Raw genomic sequence first — 20866 nt, forward strand, 5'->3', positions numbered from 1 at the left:
CTGACATGCTGCTCAACCAGAGAGAATAGTCATTCGATCCTTGTAGAAATGGGAATTGTGATGTTTGGAAGCGCGGGATCATATGTGATATCTATCATATACCCATATATTATCTAGAATAGATATAGACAGTGTTCGACAAACCTATACATTAGCTCGCCCCGGGCGAGTGGATTTAACCCCCGGGCGAGTAAATATTGGCCCAAGCAGCACACGTTTGGTACTAGGTGGCGAGTAGATTTTTTGGTGATTTGTCAACCACTGGATATAGATATATATAATCACTCAATAGGTTATGTTTTCAATTGTTTTTCTCATAAGGAATCTTGTTGGCAGTTTGAAACTAATAGTATACAATGTTATTGGTATCGGGAACAACTTGAAACCAAGTAGTATGACGCACATTTTAATCATAAGACTTGTTTTTGTAAGTTCCTAATGTTCTTAAAATCAGGTACTTGATGACAATAACAGAAAAACAAGTATGTAAACAAGTACGAAATGTTGTTGTTGTCAAAAGCGAGTTAGCTGAGACAGTGATTTTTATCTCTTTGATCTAAGGGTATAACACGTAGCTATCACGGGTATAACACGTAGCTATCACGGGTATAACACGTAGCTATCACGGGTATAACACGTAGCTATCACGGGTATAACACGTAGCTATCACGGGTATAACACGTAGCTATCACGGGTATAACACGTAGCTATCACGGGTATAACACGTAGCTATCACGGGTATAACACGTAGCTATCACGGGTATAACACGTAGCTATCACGGGTATAACACGTAGCTATCACGGGTATAACACGTAGCTATCACGGGCATAAGCCACTGCCTTCTTAGATACTTGCTACCTTGAAAGTAAGTATTTTGTATGTTGTGTTCTTGCTAAATCGCTGACCGGATTGAAGAAATAAAGACTGCTGATTTGAACTGTAAACCAGATTCCTGAGTATTAACATCATTGAAGTTTTTCTAACAATATGTGGAAATAAAAGAAAGGAAACAAAACATAGTGCAGGATTGTCCAAAATCCAATAAGGTCCTGGGTAAAAGATATTTTTTGAAAGTGGACCATGCCACAACTCACATGACACTAAAGGGACAGATGACACGATAAAAGTTATTATCGGGTGTCAACCTGACAGCCTCTGCCTCCCCCTCTTCACCCCCCCCTGAATCCCATAAAGATGGGAAATCTGACAGCCTTCCCAGATTGCAGTGTTGCACAGCCCTCGCGGATCGTGGTGTAACACAGCCTTCCCAGATTGCAGTGTTGCACAGCCCTCGCGGATCGTGGTGTAATACAGCCTTCCCAGATTGCAGTGTTGCACAGCCCTCGCGGATCGTGGTGTAACACAGCCTTCCCAGATTGTAGTGTTGCACAGCCCTCGCGGATCGTGGTGTAATACAGCCTTCCCAGATTGCAGTGTTGCACAGCCCTCGCGGATCGTGGTGTAATACAGCCTTCCCAGATTGCAGTGTTGCACAGCCCTCGCGGATCGTGGTGTAACACAGCCTTCCCAGATTGCAGTGTTGCACAGCGCTCACGGATCGTGGTGTAATACAGCCTTCCCAGATTGTAGTGTTGCACAGCCCTCGCGGATCGTGGTGTAATACAGCCTTCCCAGATTGTAGTGTTGCACAGCCCTCGCGGATCGTGGTGTAACACAGCCTTCCCAGATTGTAGTGTTGCACAGCCCTCGCGGATCGTGGTGTAATACAGCCTTCCCAGATTGCAGTGTTGCACAGCCCTCGCGGATCGTGGTGTAATACAGCCTTCCCAGATTGCAGTGTTGCACAGCCCTCGCGGATCGTGGTGTAATACAGCCTTCCCAGATTGCAGTGTTGCACATCCCTCGCGGATCGTGGTGTAATACAGCCTTCCCAGATTGCAGTGTTGCACAGCCCTCGCGGATCGTGGTGTAATACAGCCTTCCCAGATTGTAGTGTTGCACAGCGCTCACGGATCGTGGTGTAATACAGCCTTCCCAGTTTGCAGTGTTGCACAGCGCTCACGGATCGTGGTGTAATACAGCCTTCCCAGATTGTAGTGTTGCACAGCCCTCGCGGATCGTGGTGTAATACAGCCTTCCCAGATTGCAGTGTTGCACAGCGCTCACGGATCGTGGTGTAATACAGCCTTCCCAGATTGCAGTGTTGCACATCCCTCGCGGATTGTGGTGTAATACAGCCTTCCCAGATTGTAGTGTTGCACAGCCCTCGCGGATCGTGGTGTAACACAGCCTTCCCAGATTGCAGTGTTGCACAGCCTCACGGATCGCGGTGTAATACAGCCTTCCCAGATTGTAGTGTTGCACAGCCCTCACAGATCGTGGTGTAATACAGCCTTCCCAGATTGCAGTGTTGCACAGCCTCACGGATCGCGGTGTAATACAGCCTTCCCAGATTGCAGTGTTGCACAGCGCTCACGGATCATGGTGTAATACAGCCTTCCCAGATTGCAGTGTTGCACAGCCCTCGCGGATCGTGGTGTAATACAGCCTTCCCAGATTGCAGTGTTGCACAGCGCTCACGGATCATGGTGTAATACAGCCTTCCCAGATTGCAGTGTTGCACAGCGCTCACAGATCGCGGTGTAATACAGCCTTCCCAGATTGCAGTGTTGCACAGCCCTCGCGGATCGTGGTGTAACACAGCCTTCCCAGATTGCAGTGTTGCACAGCCCTCGCGGATCGTGGTGTAATACAGCCTTCCCAGATTGCAGTGTTGCACAGTCCTCGCGGATCGTGGTGTAACACAGCCTTCCCAGATTGCAGTGTTGCACAGCCCTCGCGGATCGTGGTGTAATACAGCCTTCCCAGATTGTAGTGTTGCACAGCCCTCGCGGATCTTGGTGTAACACAGCCTTCCCAGATTGTAGTGTTGCACAGCGCTCACGGATCGTGGTGTAATACAGCCTTCCCAGATTGCAGTGTTGCACAGCCCTCGCGGATCGTGGTGTAATACAGCCTTCCCAGATTGCAGTGTTGCACAGCCCTCGCGGATCTTGGTGTAACACAGCCTTCCCAGATTGCAGTGTTGCACAGCCCTCGCGGATCGTGGTGTAATACAGCCTTCCCAGATTGCAGTGTTGCACAGCCCTCGCGGATCGTGGTGTAACACAGCCTTCCCAGATTGCAGTGTTGCACAGCCCTCGCGGATCTTGGTGTAACACAGCCTTCCCAGATTGCAGTGTTGCACAGCCCTCGCGGATCGTGGTGTAACACAGCCTTCCCAGATTGCAGTGTTGCACAGCGCTCACGGATCGTGGTGTAATACAGCCTTCCCAGATTGCAGTGTTGCACAGCCCTCACAGATCGCGGTGTAATACAGCCTTCCCAGATTGCAGTGTTGCACAGCGCTCACGGATCATGGTGTAATACAGCCTTCCCAGATTGCAGTGTTGCACAGCCCTCGCGGATCGTGGTGTAATACAGCCTTCCCAGATTGCAGTGTTGCACAGCGCTCACGGATCGTGGTGTAATACAGCCTTCCCAGATTGCAGTGTTGCACAGCCCTCGCGGATCGCTGTGCAATACAGCCTTCCCAGATTGCAGTGTAGCACAGCCCTCGCGGATCGTGGTGTAATACAGCCTTCCCAGATTGCAGTGTTGCACAGCGCTCACGGATCGTGGTGTAATACAGCCTTCCCAGATTGTAGTGTTGCACAGCGCTCACGGATCATGGTGTAATACAGCCTTCCCAGATTGCAGTGTTGCACAGCGCTCACGGATCGTGGTGTAATACAGCCTTCCCAGATTGCAGTGTTGCACAGCCCTCGCGGATCGCTGTGCAATACAGCCTTCCCAGATTGCAGTGTAGCACAGCCCTCGCGGATCGTGGTGTAATACAGCCTTCCCAGATTGTAGTGTTGCACAGCGCTCGCGGATCGTGGTGTAATACAGCCTTCCCAGATTGTAGTGTTGCACAGCCCTCACAGATCGTGGTGTAATACAGCCTTCCCAGATTGTAGTGTTGCACAGCGCTCGCGGATCGTGGTGTAATACAGCCTTCCCAGATTGTAGTGTTGCACAGCGCTCGCGGATCGTGGTGTAATACAGCCTTCCCAGATTGTAGATATTACACAGAGATATTGTGTAAAAATAATTATATAGTAAAAAAGGATAAAAGCAAAAGCTCACTTACATATCATAGTGTGTAGCAGCCCAAATTCAGGGGGGGGGGAGGGCAGAGGCTTACTGGGAGACACCCACAAAGATAACTTTGTGTCTTCTGTCCCTTTTAGGAGCATGTGAGTTGTGGCATTGTCCACTTTCAAAATAACATCTTTTACCCAGGACCTAATTGGATTTTGGATAATCCATCACTGTGCTTTTTCTTTCTTTTCTTTCCACATATGATTCTGCGCTTCCAAACATCACAATTCCCATTGCTGGGGACAGTAAGTCTTACTACATCTATATGGGCACCAAACTGGGGCAGTCCAGAACATCATGGGCTATATATATTTTATGCTGCCAGCCCCAGACTGCTAACTGCGTAGCTCGGCCATCTGCCAACAAGGGAAGTTTATCCATCCTCTTTCTAGTCTGGATTAGGCCAAAAGTTTCTTAATTTTAAAAAATTTCCCCCCATTTGTCCCTAGTGTTCTGCATCTATTACGTGACCCGGGGCATTCTGCAGGAGAATCGCCAGGAGCTCACCGTCTTTGTGCTTTCCATTCTGCTGGAGATGATTCGCTCCATTGTAAACTTCAGTGTCGTTTCAAAAGAGGATAAACCCAAAATACAGGTGAGCGAAGAGTCTTATATTTCACGTCCTATAATACCAATATTTAGTATTTTATACATTTGCCAAAAACTTTCAGCAGCATTGCTGAAGGAAATGGTCTTTTCTTTGGGAGGTTCTGCAGAGTTTCTTCTTAAGCACAATTAAGACGGGAATGGACCATGTTAGAATGGTGGGTTGCAATATGCTCCATCTTGAAATAATAGTCATGGCATTGTCTTTAAAAATGTTTAAATGTTGTAGAAATGCTTTACGAAGAGAAATATGCAGCGAGGGTGTTAAGGACCTGAAAGGAGGAAGTAGAAATGTTGAAGGATGACCAGTACTGTATATTGTAATGGAAGTATAGATATGGGAGGAGAGTAGACTAGAATGTGTCTGTGGTTCTGAGGTCTGGGAAGGTGAAGAAGGAGAGGGTATCTCCTGTAGGGAAAGGGGAATGGAGAGAGTATTGATTAGTAAACCATTGTATTTATTTAGTGAATGTACAAGATGTAAAAATGGTGTTTGGTTGTAAAGTGACAAATGATATAAAAAAGTTTAATACAAATACCTTTTCCTAAGCCTTTTGTAATCCTACAATATTGAGCCACTGGGATCAAATCTAAGCAGCACATTTGGTGCTCTGGTCGGCATTTTGGCAATTTAAAGGAGGTGGTGGCTTAATGTGTAATGACAAGGAGCCTGTGCATTCAAAATCAGTAGTCTAACCACTATACCACACCTTCATTAGGTATTTTGTCTTTGTCATGTAAACTAATCACAGTAGCATTTATTGAAATTTTTTTACCCAATTAAAAGGCAGGCAGCCTTCACCCATTCAGTTTGAAGATAAGAGATACATAGGGGGTTATTTATTAAACTGACATAGTGCTGAATGGACCCTATCGCACAGAAACCCCCTGACTTAAATCTCTTAAAAAATAGCTCTAAATATTATTGCTTGGTTTGGATGGATCTAATCTATCAAAATATTTTTCCGCACTCTACAAATCCCTGGTAAGATTAAGGACATTAGAGAACTTGAAATAAAAAGGTAATCATTCATTTGCTAGGGAGAAAACTCAGAGGTAAAAATAAAGTGTTTGATTGAGGCCTGCTCAAGCTAGAGGTTTGTCCCTCCCACATTTCCTTTCCATTACAATGCCTAACACATAGGTTAGCTATATCTTTGGCACTTAAATCAAGGAACCATTAGATGAGTTCACATAAAGGACAGGGAAGCAAAACAACGGGATCCAGTGTCACTAATTTGGCTTCTTAAAGATAATAGGCATGTTGGCGTTCAAACTCATCCAATAATAGCACACTTTCTAACACTATGGGATGCCATCAAGTTTCATTATAAACTGACTATACCTAATTCCAATATGATCCCTCTCTTTACCCACCCAGGATTGAGAGATTCTGATTTCTTTGTGTTTTCGTGGTATAAACATAGGCTATGGGAGGATTCAAGATTTACTAAATGTGTATTAGAGACTTTAGATTTTAGTATGCAATGTATCCACTGCAGCTATGGATTCTGGGTAATGACATGCAAATGAGCACAGTGTCACTCTTTACTTCTTGACGATTTTAACATGGACCCCTATAGTCTTATGCCTGCTTCATTTTCAGCACAGCCTGGGTTAAAGAAGTTCACAGCCAGTAACCCTGTGAAATGCTGCAGCTGATATGTAACATTAGGCCAGGTCCATACAGCTTGCGTCCGAGTGGAGGCGTGCGCCTGCGTGACGTCACCCGTGTGAAGCGTGTGCATATTTTGGCCATGCTAGTGGGGAATTGCGCACATGATCTGCTCATTGCGCCGAGAAATCCGGTTCAACTGATGTTTCGCGCAACGCGCTCCCCCTCCTGCTGTTGCCCGCCCGCATGGTCTATGGGCACGATCAATGCCTTAAGGCATTTGATCGAGCCACACGCGGATGCCTCCGCGCAGCATGGACTTGGCCTTTTTATTACTATGTGTAACACATTATTGTTTCAGCTTCCAGAGTAATAGACAGTCAGCTGTTTGCGATGCTTTTGTTGCAAAAGGGCAGAGCTCAAAAAGGTGTCAGAGCCTGTTTCAAAAGAGGAAGTGGATGTGACTTTCTAATGGTTTACTGTAGCAACCAAAGGATGATTAGTACATTTAAAAAGTCACTAAAAATGGCATTGGTAGTTAAAAAAAAAAAGCAGACGGGTATCTAATACTACCACACTGATTTATTTACAAAAAAACACACTTTTTTTTTTTAAAGGATTTTTCACGTGTTGCTGCTTTAATCCAGGTACTTGGGGTGTCCCCTGCTCCACGACACCAGAGATCATTCCACCTAATGGGCAAAGTGGGAACAGAGGATGTCTCCACTCTTACCTTAAACACTGCCATTTAAAAAAAAAAAATGTACTTGGTCATGAGACTTAAAAGTATAACAAACAATTATAACATCACTAAAATGTATATTTTACATGGCTTTCAAAAGCTAATTAGGAATTGCTAGGGTATTAAATCTGCTCCAGATAAAGGTATATTTGTTGATCTATGATAGATGCCAATGTTGATTTTTAGCATATGGGCTTTCATCAGGTTAATCTGCAACGTGTTTGGTCCTTAATAGTTCCCAGTACTCTGCATTTTACCTTCTGTACTCGAAAGTACATTGTTGGAACACTGTAACTCTGGGGGCGCACATTTTTTCTGGAGGGGGGTGGGGGGCGCGACACGTGCAGAGGCCCCGTGCTCTTCACCACAACATTTTAAATGAAATGCTGGGGGAACGTGCAAGGCCTCTGTAACTCCCCCTTACCTTGTCTCCGGCAGCCATGGCAACGGGACGTCACATGATGTTGTGACATCAGATGACGCTGGAGAAAAGGTAAGTGGGGTGTGCGCAGGCAGGGGGGCACAGACAAAAAAGGTTGCGCACCCCTGCTGTAGTTGAATGTATACCCTGTAACTGTAAGTTGATTATACAACCGGTCCTCGCTTATCCGACAGAATGTGTCCCGCAAACCGCCGTCTGATAACGGACCGTCGGATTGCGGGTCCATGTTAATCCGGAGCGGCAGATAAGCGGTTCCGCCGTTGGATAATGCGTCCAGCAGGCGGCATCATGTGGCGTTGGATACCGAGGACCGCCTGTAATGGTATTCCAGAGGTATTCCTTGGCAGCTACTATGTGAGCCTTTTACTAGAAGAAATATAAAATGTCCCATAATAGAAAGAAACTGGAAAGCTAATTTATAGGTGGGATGAATCCTTAGTGTCTCAACTGGAAAATATATAATGCTACTGCGATTTTCAGAAAAGGCTAGGTGTCCGTTGTATTATTTTTAATCAATAAAAATATCCAGGAAAGCAGCATTTCTTGACCATGGTAAGGGGTGACTATTTATAACCACTTTTCTAAAAATGAGGATGCTTCACTGATAAATGATACTTGGCATGTTTACATTTATTCCTGCCTCCTGTGAAGAAATTACATATGTAGCCCCAACTTTCATGCACTTGCCGTGTTTAGTTTGCTTGGTAACACCCTTTCTGTATACCGTAGCTAGTACCAACTACATAGTCGTTTCCCAATATACTTTTTGGAGGGCATAAGAAAGCGTTTGATCACAGTAGGGGTCAGCAATTTATAATCTACTTTTTTTTCCCGGTTTACAGCTATATGTTCATGTTGCAAGGACCTGGAATGCTCATTTAAACAGATTTGTTGCCTGTTCTAGCAGTCAAGTTATTTTATTTTATAGTACTTTCACTGCTTTAGTAGTCTGTAATAATTGCTGTTCATTTCTGGGCAATCCGGGTCATTCTTTTTGATGCCTTCCAATACTTTTTGGGGGCTATTATTTAAAACTAATACAAATGTTGTCCTTTCCCCCCCTCTCTTCCCAGCTTTCCACACCTTGGTCATGGTTTTCTTCTGATCTGCCTCTTCTTCCCTCAGCTGCGCTTCATTGTAATCTTGCTGGTCGGCCTTTTCCACGTGATCTGTGCTTTGAGCCTGGTGCTGGGACAGAACATGATGGCCTTCCGTGTGGGCGGGGCCCTGGAGAGCCTTCAGTTACAGTACGTCATGTTGAGCCTCTGTTTCTCCATGCTCACCTTTGACCTGCAAGCTCAGGTACTGTTTACAATGTTTCTTTTATAATTACATGGTGTCCTCTGTGTATCTGTTTTACTGTAACCAGTTCACACTGCAGTGAATTGTTTTGTGGTTCATATTGGTCTGCTCGCTGTGTCAAGGCTTATTTAAAAATTGCTGTACCCCTGCTGTGCAAATAAGAAGCCCCATGTAGTCCTGATTTGACAGCTGTTCTGCCACATAAAACAACCTTATAGATGTTACAGGTACTAATTCTTCATGTAAATAAGATTTGTATATACTGTCACGAGGATTATCTGGCGTATAGGAAGATCTCCAATGAGAAATAAACATACACTTCATGTTTAATAGAAGAATGATATTAGTATTTCCATCATGAGCTGTATATATGTTTTTACAACATTTATTCATTGGGTGGGATTGCTGCAACCTCTTTACAGTGGCAATCCCCTCCACCCCCATTACTTTTAAATCTGTTTCTTCAAAAGGGGCTGTGGTTGGGTAATGGGAAAGAATAGATAGCCACATTTATTAGGGGGGGGTGGCGGCTGTTTCGGAAGCAGCAACACGCACCGCTTGGGAGAGAGTACATTAATATTTAAAACGTATTTAGGTCATATGAACAGGTGTATGACTGCTACTGTCTTATCAGCAGTACTCCCTTACATCATCGAAAAAAAGAATAGCAGTGCTATCCACTAAACTGATAACTGATCACTAAATAAACTTGTGAATTGTGTATATTGAAGCAGAAGAATCAATCGGTATTTGACTGATTTTTTTTTTTAATGTTTTTCCTCTATTTTACTAACTAATATCTTGATCCAATAAGAAAATACCTCTGAGTTCCATTTGAGTAAGGCGTGTAATATAGTGAGTGTGCTACAGTGCGCGCGTCAATTAGAATTGACTGTGTCCAGGCCTGACGTTCTATACTTCAGCCACGCACGCGCACGGCAGTGAGCGTTGACCCGGCAGATCAGAGGAAAGACATGAAAAGTATCTTTTCGCGCTGCTACCGGTGCATGTCACGCTCTATAAGCCAATCACAGTGAGGCTGCAATTACTTTGTATTTTGCGCAGAAGGGAAAGGCTTTTTACGGGAGCAAAATATTGTTAAAGTTGCATTATTTTCAAGGCCTTTATTACCACGGTGCATTCATATCTGATTTCCATTAAAGTGGGATTGAAATTTATTTGTGTGAAAATTGATCAACTTTGAACACACATACATTTGGACATTGGGGAACTTTAATGAAATAACTAAACATTAACCATATTTGATTGCAATTTTTATAAATTGAAATTAAATTGGCAGTACCAGTTATGTGATTAAATTAACTAACTATTGGAGCCTAACTCTGAAAGCTCAAAGGAATTCAATAAGTTTGCTCTGTGAATATACCAGTTACAGTGTTTGAATGTAAAGAGAAAAACCGACTGAGGAGCTCAAAGGTAAACACCTAATGGCGTCTGCCAGTATTACCAATGGGAGAAAAGGAGCCCCAGGGGGAGAGGTTGTGGAGAGTATAACTGCTATTGTAGACAATTATATCCATGTAACATGATGCAGAAATATGTTCTCACAACCCAGGGGGAGCATGAAGGAAAAAACAACAAAAAACACAAACTAAGTGCAGACTGTAAACTTCAATTTAGCAGTAAGTGAGGAAACTTGGCTCTTCTGTAAAGCCTACTCACAGGATGGCAGATGATTAAGGGCAATGACTGGATCTGGTGAATCTGTGATGTCGTCTGGATAGACAGGACAGCTCTCACACATAGGCATCAGGTAGATAGGAACATGGAAGAATAAAAAGAAATCTCCATGTTCCTATCTACCTGATGCCTATGTGTTGTTTTTTCCTTCATGCTCCCCCTGGGTTGTGAGAACATATATCGATCATCTGGGACCAGTGAAGACAGTCCCTTCAAGAGGGTTTGAGCAGGGGTTACAACCATTTATACACGGTTTTTTCACTATTATCAGTCACTTATATTGTATGCACTTCAGTTATTATAAGTATTTTTATACACTTTATTAATTATTCACTTATAGATTGGTGAACACTAGTATTGTTTCAGCGCCTTCTTTACACTATCACCTTGTCACATGATGCAGAAAGACAGGATCAGCCTGGAGTAGCACTTTACTCCCGATACAGCCATCCTCTGTAAGTCCATAGCTCTCACTCTCTCTCTCCTGATGTCAGGGTGTACGCACACAGATGACGTCACTCCCCGGCGCTGGCCCGATCCGGAACATCAGAGAAATAGAAATGATCGATGCCGCTGCCTCTCAAAAATCAGGGACTCACCAGGTAAAAATAAAACTGAAGTTTATTCTAATCACATTAAAAATAGAGCAACCTCCTCCCACATGTTTCGGGCATGCACTGCCCTTTCTCAAAGAGTATGCTTGAGAAAGGGCAGTGCATGCCCGAAACATGTAGGAGGAGGTTGCTCTATTTTTGTTTGTCCTGAGTGTTCATTTTAATGTGATTAGAATAAACTTCAGTTTTATTTTTACCTGGTGAGTCCCTGGTTTTTGAGAGGCAGCGGCATCGATCATTTCTATTTCTCACAGTGTTTGAATGGTCTAATCAATTTGTTCATTAATATACTGTTTTGTATGTGTTTTTACATTTCTTATATTTACAATCACTTGAGACTACGTGCTGGAGGACATCTTTTTTCTCCCTTTCAACATAGCATATTTTTTAGCTTAAAATAGATGCAGGAGATTGCAGATCTGTCAGCAAAGTCACTGTTTCTGATTGGCTCAGAGGCAGGAAGCTACACAGCTACCATCTTGGCAAAGAACAATTGTCCTCTCTTTAAATAATTACATTTTCCTGGATCTGTGGGGTCTTCTTGTATAGGACCAAAGTAATATTACACTAGGTGACACCGGGTCACAAGATCCCTTTGTAAATGGGGATATTAGAGCAGATTGCTTAGTTATGATCTACTCTGCACCACGCTCATTTAACTTGAAGTTTTCTTTAAAAGTGCCTCAAACTAAGGTTCAGCTATCTTGCCTTCTCTAACTACCAGTGAGACCCATCAATTTCCTACACCCTCTGTCTGCTTGTCCATTTCCTTCCACCACACACAGCTGTGTATACGGTAAGACCTCCTCTGTTCCCTGTGTACTTTTCCATTACCTCTGTTTTGGTTTTTCCTTTTTAATTGTTTTCTATTTCTCATCACTTTGTGCCACTGAGCTGCCATTTTCCATATCCTAGAGATAGAAGCCTACAGCTTATTATATTGTTCTCCATTATGTTAAAAATAAAAACCTAAGTTTATCAACCTCCTTCCCCGCCCACAGTAATATGCTTGCACATTTATATCCAATACTGTATATGCAAACACCTCTGGGGTGTGATCAGACAGAGAAGGTATAATCAGGCTACTTCTTGTGGACAAAGGGAACATTGCTCCAACACCATTACTGAGAGTTAAGAGGAGGAATGGTATCAGTGGGAGAAGTTAATAGGGCTAAAAATGGAAAGAAATTGCTCTCCACTGACCCGGTTGCATACCTAAATGGCAAAATCAGTGTATAAAGGTTGTGCTGCCTGTATAAATTATGCATTTGAGCAAATAAAGGCTGGTAGTTGGTGGTCTGCATGAGAAAGGAAGAGTATGTTCCCTGCATGCAGATTGTGACACACTGCATATTACTTTCTAGTAAATAACATTTGTGCAACTTCTCTGAAAATGAAGACATGTCCTTGAAACATTTCACATGTGAGCTTTCATAAAGGGGGTTCACCTAACGTGAGCTATTTCCCCCTGTGCCCTAAAATCATTACTGTTATGTTCATAGAGAGTTTACTTTAATGAAAAGATATCCAGGTAAAGAGCCCATCATCAACAATCGGACTCGATTGACGTTGGTGCTAGCATTGTGGCTGTTTCCCCTTTGCTTCAGTCCTCTTTCCCACGCTAAACTAGAGAAAATGGAACCCGGTATGGTAGAGCACTCAGAAGACCCTGAGTAAGCAATGATACATTTGTGGATACTAAAATCAAATCTTTCATTCTAATTATGATAAAATAAGGTGGTACATATAGTGGACAAAATACAAGCTAAGGTTAGAAATAAGTGATAATTTTAAATAATCACTATAAGGTTATGGCTACCTAATCATTGAAGCTTAGTCACTCGTTAGGACTAAATATCTCTCAGATGATTAGAAATAAGTTGCATCGCTGGGTTGATTACCATATGGCTACGTTGTTTTATATCTCACCCAAGTATGAATTATACTTCAGTGTATTACTTGGGTAAAAACTTAATATAAATAGTAAGATCCTTGTGTAAAGCATATGTATAAAACGTATAGCGTCAGGATTTTGTTGTAATCGGATACCTCTACAAATGTTATGAAAATGCATGCATGTATTTTTAAGCAACAATCACACTAAAATTCAGCCTAAATAGCACTTGTTCATACAAGTGAACAAAGTGGTATATTTTCAGTTTGGAATATCTCCAAATGTATACTTGGAGAAAAAGGAGGGGGGAGCTACAACTGAATCTTGTTATAATGCGGTGCTCAGGGTCCACATAATGAGACCGCGTTATAACAGGGATTGCAGAAAAAATGGCTGCCACAGGAGTGCGAAGCTTAGCATCCATTGGAGTGCCACGTTGTAGGACATTGTGTACCTCTTTCTTTTACTCTGAAGCTACAGCTATATCCGTCCACTTGGGGGATCATTCGTGTCGTTGCCTGTATACACCTGGGGTCCAAATATCAACACAATACCAAGAACACACACAACAACCAGTGGTTAAACTGGTTTAATATTTATATCCTATAGTAAGTGGGCAGACATATGGGCCAAGCTCAGTTCCATATAACCCTTACTTACCGCACAGTGTACACAATTATTATCTTCTCTCTTTTTGGGTGATCCTGCTCCTTCTGGATTTTGGAGGAGAAATGCTGTATTGGACTTTTGGAAGCAAGTTCTCACCGGAGGTTTTGAACAATTGTAATTCGAATATCTATCTTGTATATTTTATCCACTTTGATTCACTTATATGATTAGTGTGGGAGCGCCGTACAATCTTTCTGGTGTGGTATTCATTGTGTACCTCTGACAACAAACACAAAAAAGAGCGCTTAAAAAGAATATCAATAAAAAAAAAATCCCTTTATCTGATCAATAAATAAGATAAAAACTTACATTGATAAAAAAAAAAAAAGTAATTCATTCATGTTGATGTTATGTCCCCACACCAAGGACCTGATGGCATTGGCTGCAATGACCGGATGGTCAGATTTAAACAGTGGGACTTCACTAGTGCTTTCCACGGAGCCTGAAAAGTCCCTGGTGGAACTTCCCGGCTACTCGCAGCGTCCTCAAGGGGGGCGTCAGGAGTCTGACGTCACAATAAAGCCAATAAATCCTCTACGTGTCACATCAGGGGTTTGGTCTAAGGATCTCTGGGCTGTAATATTTATTCCACCCTATGCGCCAACTACTCAGTTGAGATCCAATTAGCACAAACTAATACCCAATTAGGACAAACTAATACCCTAGCTAAATACAAAGCAAACATGACCATACATAAAATAATAATACAGACATCAACTACAAAAATATATAATTAATACAAATAACTATAAATAGCCAAAAATCACAAACTTTTTTCATTGTGTACCTCTGCTCCATTGCAATCTGGTTATACAATAAAGAAAATGTACAAGTAAAATCCCCAAACAGGTTTTTCAGTTTAGTAAAATGAATATTGAAAAACAGATTTGTATGCATAGGAGTAGTCCATAATCCACAATATGTTGTCTTCCAAACATGAAGGTGCTCACCCTCTCACTTCGGGGGAGTTAGCACTTCATTGGTTTGTAATGTGTTGTTGAATGCTTCAGCTGTGAAGTTATGTATTGTGGTTCCTTATTCACTGTGCTGGGAGGATTCTCATTCCAAGAAACATTTATTACAGCCTATCAGAGGCCTATGAGATGAAAAATGTAATCATTTTAGGCGTGTCTAATTTCTGACATCATTTCTGTTTTTGCAGCTCTGCCTTTCGGTTCTGGTCTTGTTTTCGGGTGTGTATAAAATCTCCACCCTTCATAGCATCCTACTGGGAATTGGTTTGTTCTGGGCCTGTCTGAAGGTTGCTATTGGTATCCTTGCTGTGAGTATGTAAATCTTACACCCTCCCTTCTCAAATATGCTCAAAACCAGTTTATCAAGAGCAAGTGGCTCTCCATTCTACAAATGATGGGAGGGTGGAACATGCAGATTGTCATGCAGAGCTTATGCATTATTATGAAATTGGTTCTCCTTGACCATATTGCTCTTTTTCTAAAGCTGCTGTTATTGTTCTTGTGGAGAGTACACACTAGAATTGTATTTATGTATGTAGTATATGTGTGTGTGTGTGTGTGTGTGTGTGTGTGTGTGTGTGTGTATATATATGTGTGTATATATATATATATATATATATGTGTATATATATATATATATATATGTATATATGTGTGTATATATATATATATATATATATATATATGTCCTTGCTTTGACAAATCTATGTTGTTGGCATGGTTCACCTCCACATTGCTCTCCATAATGAATAAACATATAAGGCAATGGTCCGCTCCCACAAGTCTTGGTCGTTGGAAGAGAGTAGAAGAGTATCTTTTATAAGCTGTAATTGACAGGGATAATGGTCACATATTCATCATACACACAAGCCTTTTGTTTCTGCTTTGTGGGTAGTCTGCACACTGCTTTGAGAGTGTAACAGTTGTCTGGTAAAGTCCATGGCAGGGCCGCCAACAGAAACAACTGTAAAGAACACCTCGCCCACCTCTCCGTGGGAGGCCACAAACCCATCTCCACGTCTTCAAAATGTCACCAACTAGAAGTTGAATAGTGTCACTCATCCACTTGTAACTTCTGCTGCAGCACCAATTAAAGTGCTAGTTTAACACATAATTTGCTTTTATAAATCCTATATTTATGTGCTCACAGCATATTTTATGTACAGTTCACATAGATCGCAATGCGATCTCCACTTACAACCATCACCTACCACCATCCCCACACATGCCCGTGGGGTGCACTGCAACCTGCCACCCCCAACACATATTCCTCGGACACAGTGCATCCTCCTTCTCCAGATCAGTCCTGCTTAACCTGTTGCAGAAGTGGAGATAGCATGAGGGAGTGAGAGGGGGGAGAAAGGTGATGTAGAGGGGAGGAATGAAGTTAGTGGGAGAGAAGAGGAAGTTAAACATTACAAGCTAAAAATGAGGTTAAGGGCTATGGGGAAATAGGAAAATAATGCAATTAAAGGAGATTATTAGCACCTTCATTATTTTTTGCAGACCAAAAACCTTATAACACCATCTGACATTATCGGTTTTATTTCTTCACCGTACATACCCAGATCCTTTCTGATGCATCTTAGGACCTGTAAACACACAATCCCAGCAAGTCCAGAACCCCAAAACCCACCACATTATGTATGTATGTATGTATGTATGTATGTATGTATGTATGTATGTATGTATGTCAAAAGGAGTGCTACTGAGCGTGGCCAAATGTATACAACAAAAGACAGAAAAGATCAATGTTAAATCCAATGTGACAAAAATACATTGTGAAATACTTCAATATTCTCTTGAGTAAGTGTCATTTAGTTAAACCCTTTGGCCAAAGCGTTATAAGCCTGCAAGCCCTGTCAAGGCATGACCAGTAAGCAGGTCCTAACACTACCTGTGACACCATCTGACATTATCAGTTTTATTTCTTCACTGTTCATACTCAGATCCTTTCTGATGCATCTTAGGACCTGTTCATGATTTCGTTGGATCTTTCTAGGGACTTATTCAAAAACATACTATTTTTTATTTTATTTTTTTATAGCAAAGCTTGGGCCACTTTGCGTTTAGAAGGACAATGTGAGCTTGTTTATTTTCTTAAATGGGTGTCTTGCCTTTCTGTGGTGTTTTCTGTGTGATCTCATTCTTTTCAGAGATGGCACTTTTATAGGTCTTGAACTAGAATGTCGAGGGCCTAATTCACAAGGCTACACATCCCTCGTACAACTCTGTACACAAAATAACTTGTGATGGTTGGAACCACAACACTCCTGCAGTATTTAACAGAGAAACAAGCTGCACATAATGTATTGTTCATGCGTTGATAGCTTTATTTGTTCCTTCATTTTACCCAAAGTAACTCAATTCGTTTTCATAGAGGTTCAGTTTCTTTTAACCTAGATCTATTGTCCAGAGTATCAGCTAAATTACTTTCCCATTCATCCTGGAACAGAGAGAAGTGGCTGATGCTGCACCCAAGGTCCAATAAAGTATTCTCAAATACTTGAGTAGTAATAATAATTTAAGTATTTCTATGCAATGGAGCACAAGCTGTTGAAGCGCCCTGAGTGCGCATTCTCCTCACACTGTATAAACCAAGCTAGCCAACAAAATAACTATTCTAACAAATCAAGGCTGTATTTATATCCGCCATCTCTTCTGGCAAAATCTCATCTTGGGCATCACTCATGGAGGACTATAAAAAGGGGTGGGGTGTGTTCATTTCTTTACACACAAGGTTAAAAGCACTTTATATATTATACACTCTTGTCCATACACATCAATACAAACATCCAACAAGCACTTCTTGAATGCTGAAAAAATGTCCCAGATGACTGAATTACTTCAACAATTCTTATAAATGTTCAGCGATCTCAATAATAAAAAGATAAAAAGAATTGAGTGTGTGATACAGGATTTGATAGGAGGCCAGGGCAGTGATTTCAGCAGGGGAGGCGCTGAGATAGATTTAGGAAAGAGTACAGTGATTCTGGCAGCAGCGTATCGGATAGATTGTAGGGGAGACAGGTTAGAGGCAGGAAGGCCGGACAGCAGGAGGTTACTGTAATCGAGACGGGAGAGAATGAGGGCGCGTGTCAGAGTTTTAGCAGTCGAGCAACAGAGGAAAGGGCGTATCTTTGTTATATTGCGGAGGAAAATGCGACAGGTTTTAGATACGTTTTTAATGTGAGAGAAGAAAGTGAGAGAGTAGAGTGTGACCCCTAGGCATTGTGCTTGCGCTACTGGGTGTATGACTGAACTTCCAACAGTAATGTGGAAGGAGGTAGTGGGGTCAGGTTTGGGAGGAAGTATGATGAGCTCTGTTTTTGCTATGTTAAGTTTAAGTCGGCGGAGGGTCATCCAGGATGATATCGCAGAGCGACATTCAGAAACTTTGTTCTGTACAGCAGGTATACGGTCGAAAAGTAAATTTGTGTGTCAGCATAGTGGTAATATTTGAACCCAAGAGATGCGATTAGGTCACCTAGAGAGAGTGTGTAAAGAGAAGAGTAGAAGTCCCAGGACAGAGCCCTGGGGTACCCCCACAGAGAGGTTGATGGAGGAGGAATTGTTGGCAGAAGAAACGCTGAAAGTACGATGGGAGAGGCAAGAGAAGATCCAGGATAGAGCTTTGTTATGAAGAGTATGGAGAATGTGAAGGAGAAGAGGGTGGTCCACAGTATCAAATGCTGCAGAGAGGTCGAGTAGTATGGGTAGGGTGTAATGACCTCTGTCTTTGGTAGCATTGAGGTCATTAGTTATTTTAGTGAGGGGTATTTCAGTGGAGTGAGCAGTGCGGAAGCCAGATTGTAGAGGGTCTAGGAGAGAATAGGTGTTGAGAAAATGGAGCAAGTGAGAGAATACAAGACGTTCAAGGAGTGTAGAGGCAAAAGGTAGGAGGGAGACGGGTCGATAGTTAGAAAGACAGGTCGGGTCACACTTGGTGTTTTTGAGTAATGGTATGACTGTTGCATGTTTGAAGGAGGAGGGAAAGGTACTAGACTAGAGGGAGGAGTTAAACATGTGAGAGCATAGGGATAATAGTAGGAGCAAGAGGTTTAGGAGATGGGAGGGAATGGGATCAAGAGGGCAAGTGGTAGATGGAGAAGATATGGAGATCGATGAATGAGAGCTCACTAGAAGGATCTTGGCTTGTCTGAATATTATGTTGCCAGAACAAAGTGCACAGAAGCGCCTATAGCAAGTTCAATTTCCTAAGCATATACAAAATTATTCTTGCATTTATGCACATGAAATATGCCCAAATATTATGATTGTAAAAATATGACGTCAAACAAGGACCCCATGGCCTGTCAAGTCTACTCATTTTCCACATTTCTTTAATTCCACCTGATTTCTGACCCAGCTTGATCACCTTATGCCCTTGAAATGTCCCCATATTGTACACTAAGTAGATCTTATGCAGCCCTTCTTTCTTCCAGAATATTAATGTACAAATCCAAATCCAGCCGCATGCGTTGGCCATATCTTCATATTTAACACTGTCTTTTTTTTTTTAAACTTAAAATGCATTACAAATGTAAGACAATTACTAATAATGTTTTTTTAATTAACAGATTATAAAAGAGTTGAAGCCTCTTGTGTGGATCTTTTTGCTACAGAACCTCCCAGAAGTAGCTTATATTGTCTACCTCCTATACAAGGTAATGTGCTTCTTGGTACGTACATGAGTGCATGGGAGGGCTACAACCATTTTAATGACCGTCTTTCAATACAATAGCGCACTTCACAAACTGACCTGCCATTTACTCTCTTGCGATGGCCTGGCCACTGGCAGCACAGACACAAGCAACATTTCTGAACGTTTATTCCTCTAAATGAGCACTATTTTATTATTTGTGTGATTTATCTGAGGGGTATGTGTTTAACCAACATGAAAATGCATTACTTTTGATATTTCCATGTACTGCAGTGAAAGGTATAACAAACTGTAGAACCCATAGCAAATGGTTTATTTTAAAAGTAGAGAATCATTTGCACCAGACTGCGGTTGGATTAGATGCAGGCAAAGATCTGTCTTAGAGGCAACAGAGTGAACTAATAACCACAATGAATAATGTGGTTGTGTTTTTTTCCTGTGCCAGGTTATTCTGGAATGGGGCAGCGGAGGGACGTACACCCTTGAAGCCGCTGCTGTGACTGGCTCTTGCATCTCTGTGCTGATTAAATCGGTCCTCCTTTGGTCCTTGTTTCATGTCTATCGCAGCTTTGGGCAGGGACTGCGAGAGAGAAGTAAGTGGTCCTGCTCTAAAAACAAATCACTACGTTCACTCTGTGCTTTTAACATGCCACGTTGCTTTAATCGTAAAACTGAGGAATCCTGCTACCTGCCTTTAAAGCAGGAATCCCACCCTTTGGCCCGTTTTGCTTTATTTGTCTAAACTAGGACGCTGAGCCTCGCTATTGTCAAGCTCCAGGGACCGCCTGTTTCTAGAGATACCTACTGGTAAAGGTATCTGCGTTACTTACTGGTCCCAATATCCCCTGCGTTACGCGGATCAAAAGGTAGCTGCAGCAGATGGCGTTGCATTATTGGCCCACGTGGTGTGGGAGATTTAAGCAGCCATTTTATTTCTCCTGGAGGCAGTGTCTTCACCAATTCGTTATCTAGAGAACTAGGCGATCCCTGCTGCTGAAAATAGAACAGTTCAGCTCCAGGAACCCCTAGATCCTATCCTCCTTAATCAACAAAACCCAGTGTTGCTGCTTTACCCATCCACCCAGCACTGTGAATTCCAGCGATATGTACTTTTAATGTAAAGGCGCTGCATTGGAATGGAGCCCAGTATAAGGACAGGCACATGCAGCAGCGTGTTGGAAGATGTCTGCTGCAGCGTTGACGGTGGCAGCACCTATCCTAGACATTGTGTATGGTTTAGCTCCTCCTGTGTCATTTAACGGGATGGCTACCAGTTCATCGCAGATCACTTGATTTCTCCCCCACCCCCCATATTTAGAACGCTACATATGTCTTCATTGGATAAATATGAGGCTTGGATTTCAGAAAGCTACACTGGGATCCACTTTGAGAAAAAAACAAATGTTTTCTTTTATTGAAATGTTGTTCTTTTTCTTTACTACAAGGCAAGTCAGTCACATCTTGCATTGCTGTAAAATA

At 42.4% G+C, this 20866-nt stretch overlaps 1 protein-coding gene across 2 annotated transcripts in view; it reads left to right on the top strand.

Annotated features, from left to right (window-relative positions):
* The window catches only part of LOC142497276 (uncharacterized), a 35289-nt gene that overhangs the window by 10919 nt on the left and 3504 nt on the right, over positions 1–20866 (top strand). For both annotated transcript variants that reach the window (XM_075604833.1, XM_075604832.1), the window contains exons 4-8: positions 4615–4760; positions 8696–8872; positions 14913–15032; positions 19305–19391; positions 19833–19980. In XM_075604833.1, the coding sequence (XP_075460948.1) occupies positions 4615–4760; positions 8696–8872; positions 14913–15032; positions 19305–19391; positions 19833–19980 (678 nt within the window). The remainder of the gene's footprint in view (positions 1–4614; positions 4761–8695; positions 8873–14912; positions 15033–19304; positions 19392–19832; positions 19981–20866) is intronic.

Source organism: Ascaphus truei, chromosome 6 (genome assembly GCF_040206685.1).
Source record: "Ascaphus truei isolate aAscTru1 chromosome 6, aAscTru1.hap1, whole genome shotgun sequence".
In the NCBI taxonomy this organism is placed as follows: domain Eukaryota; kingdom Metazoa; phylum Chordata; class Amphibia; order Anura; family Ascaphidae; genus Ascaphus; species Ascaphus truei.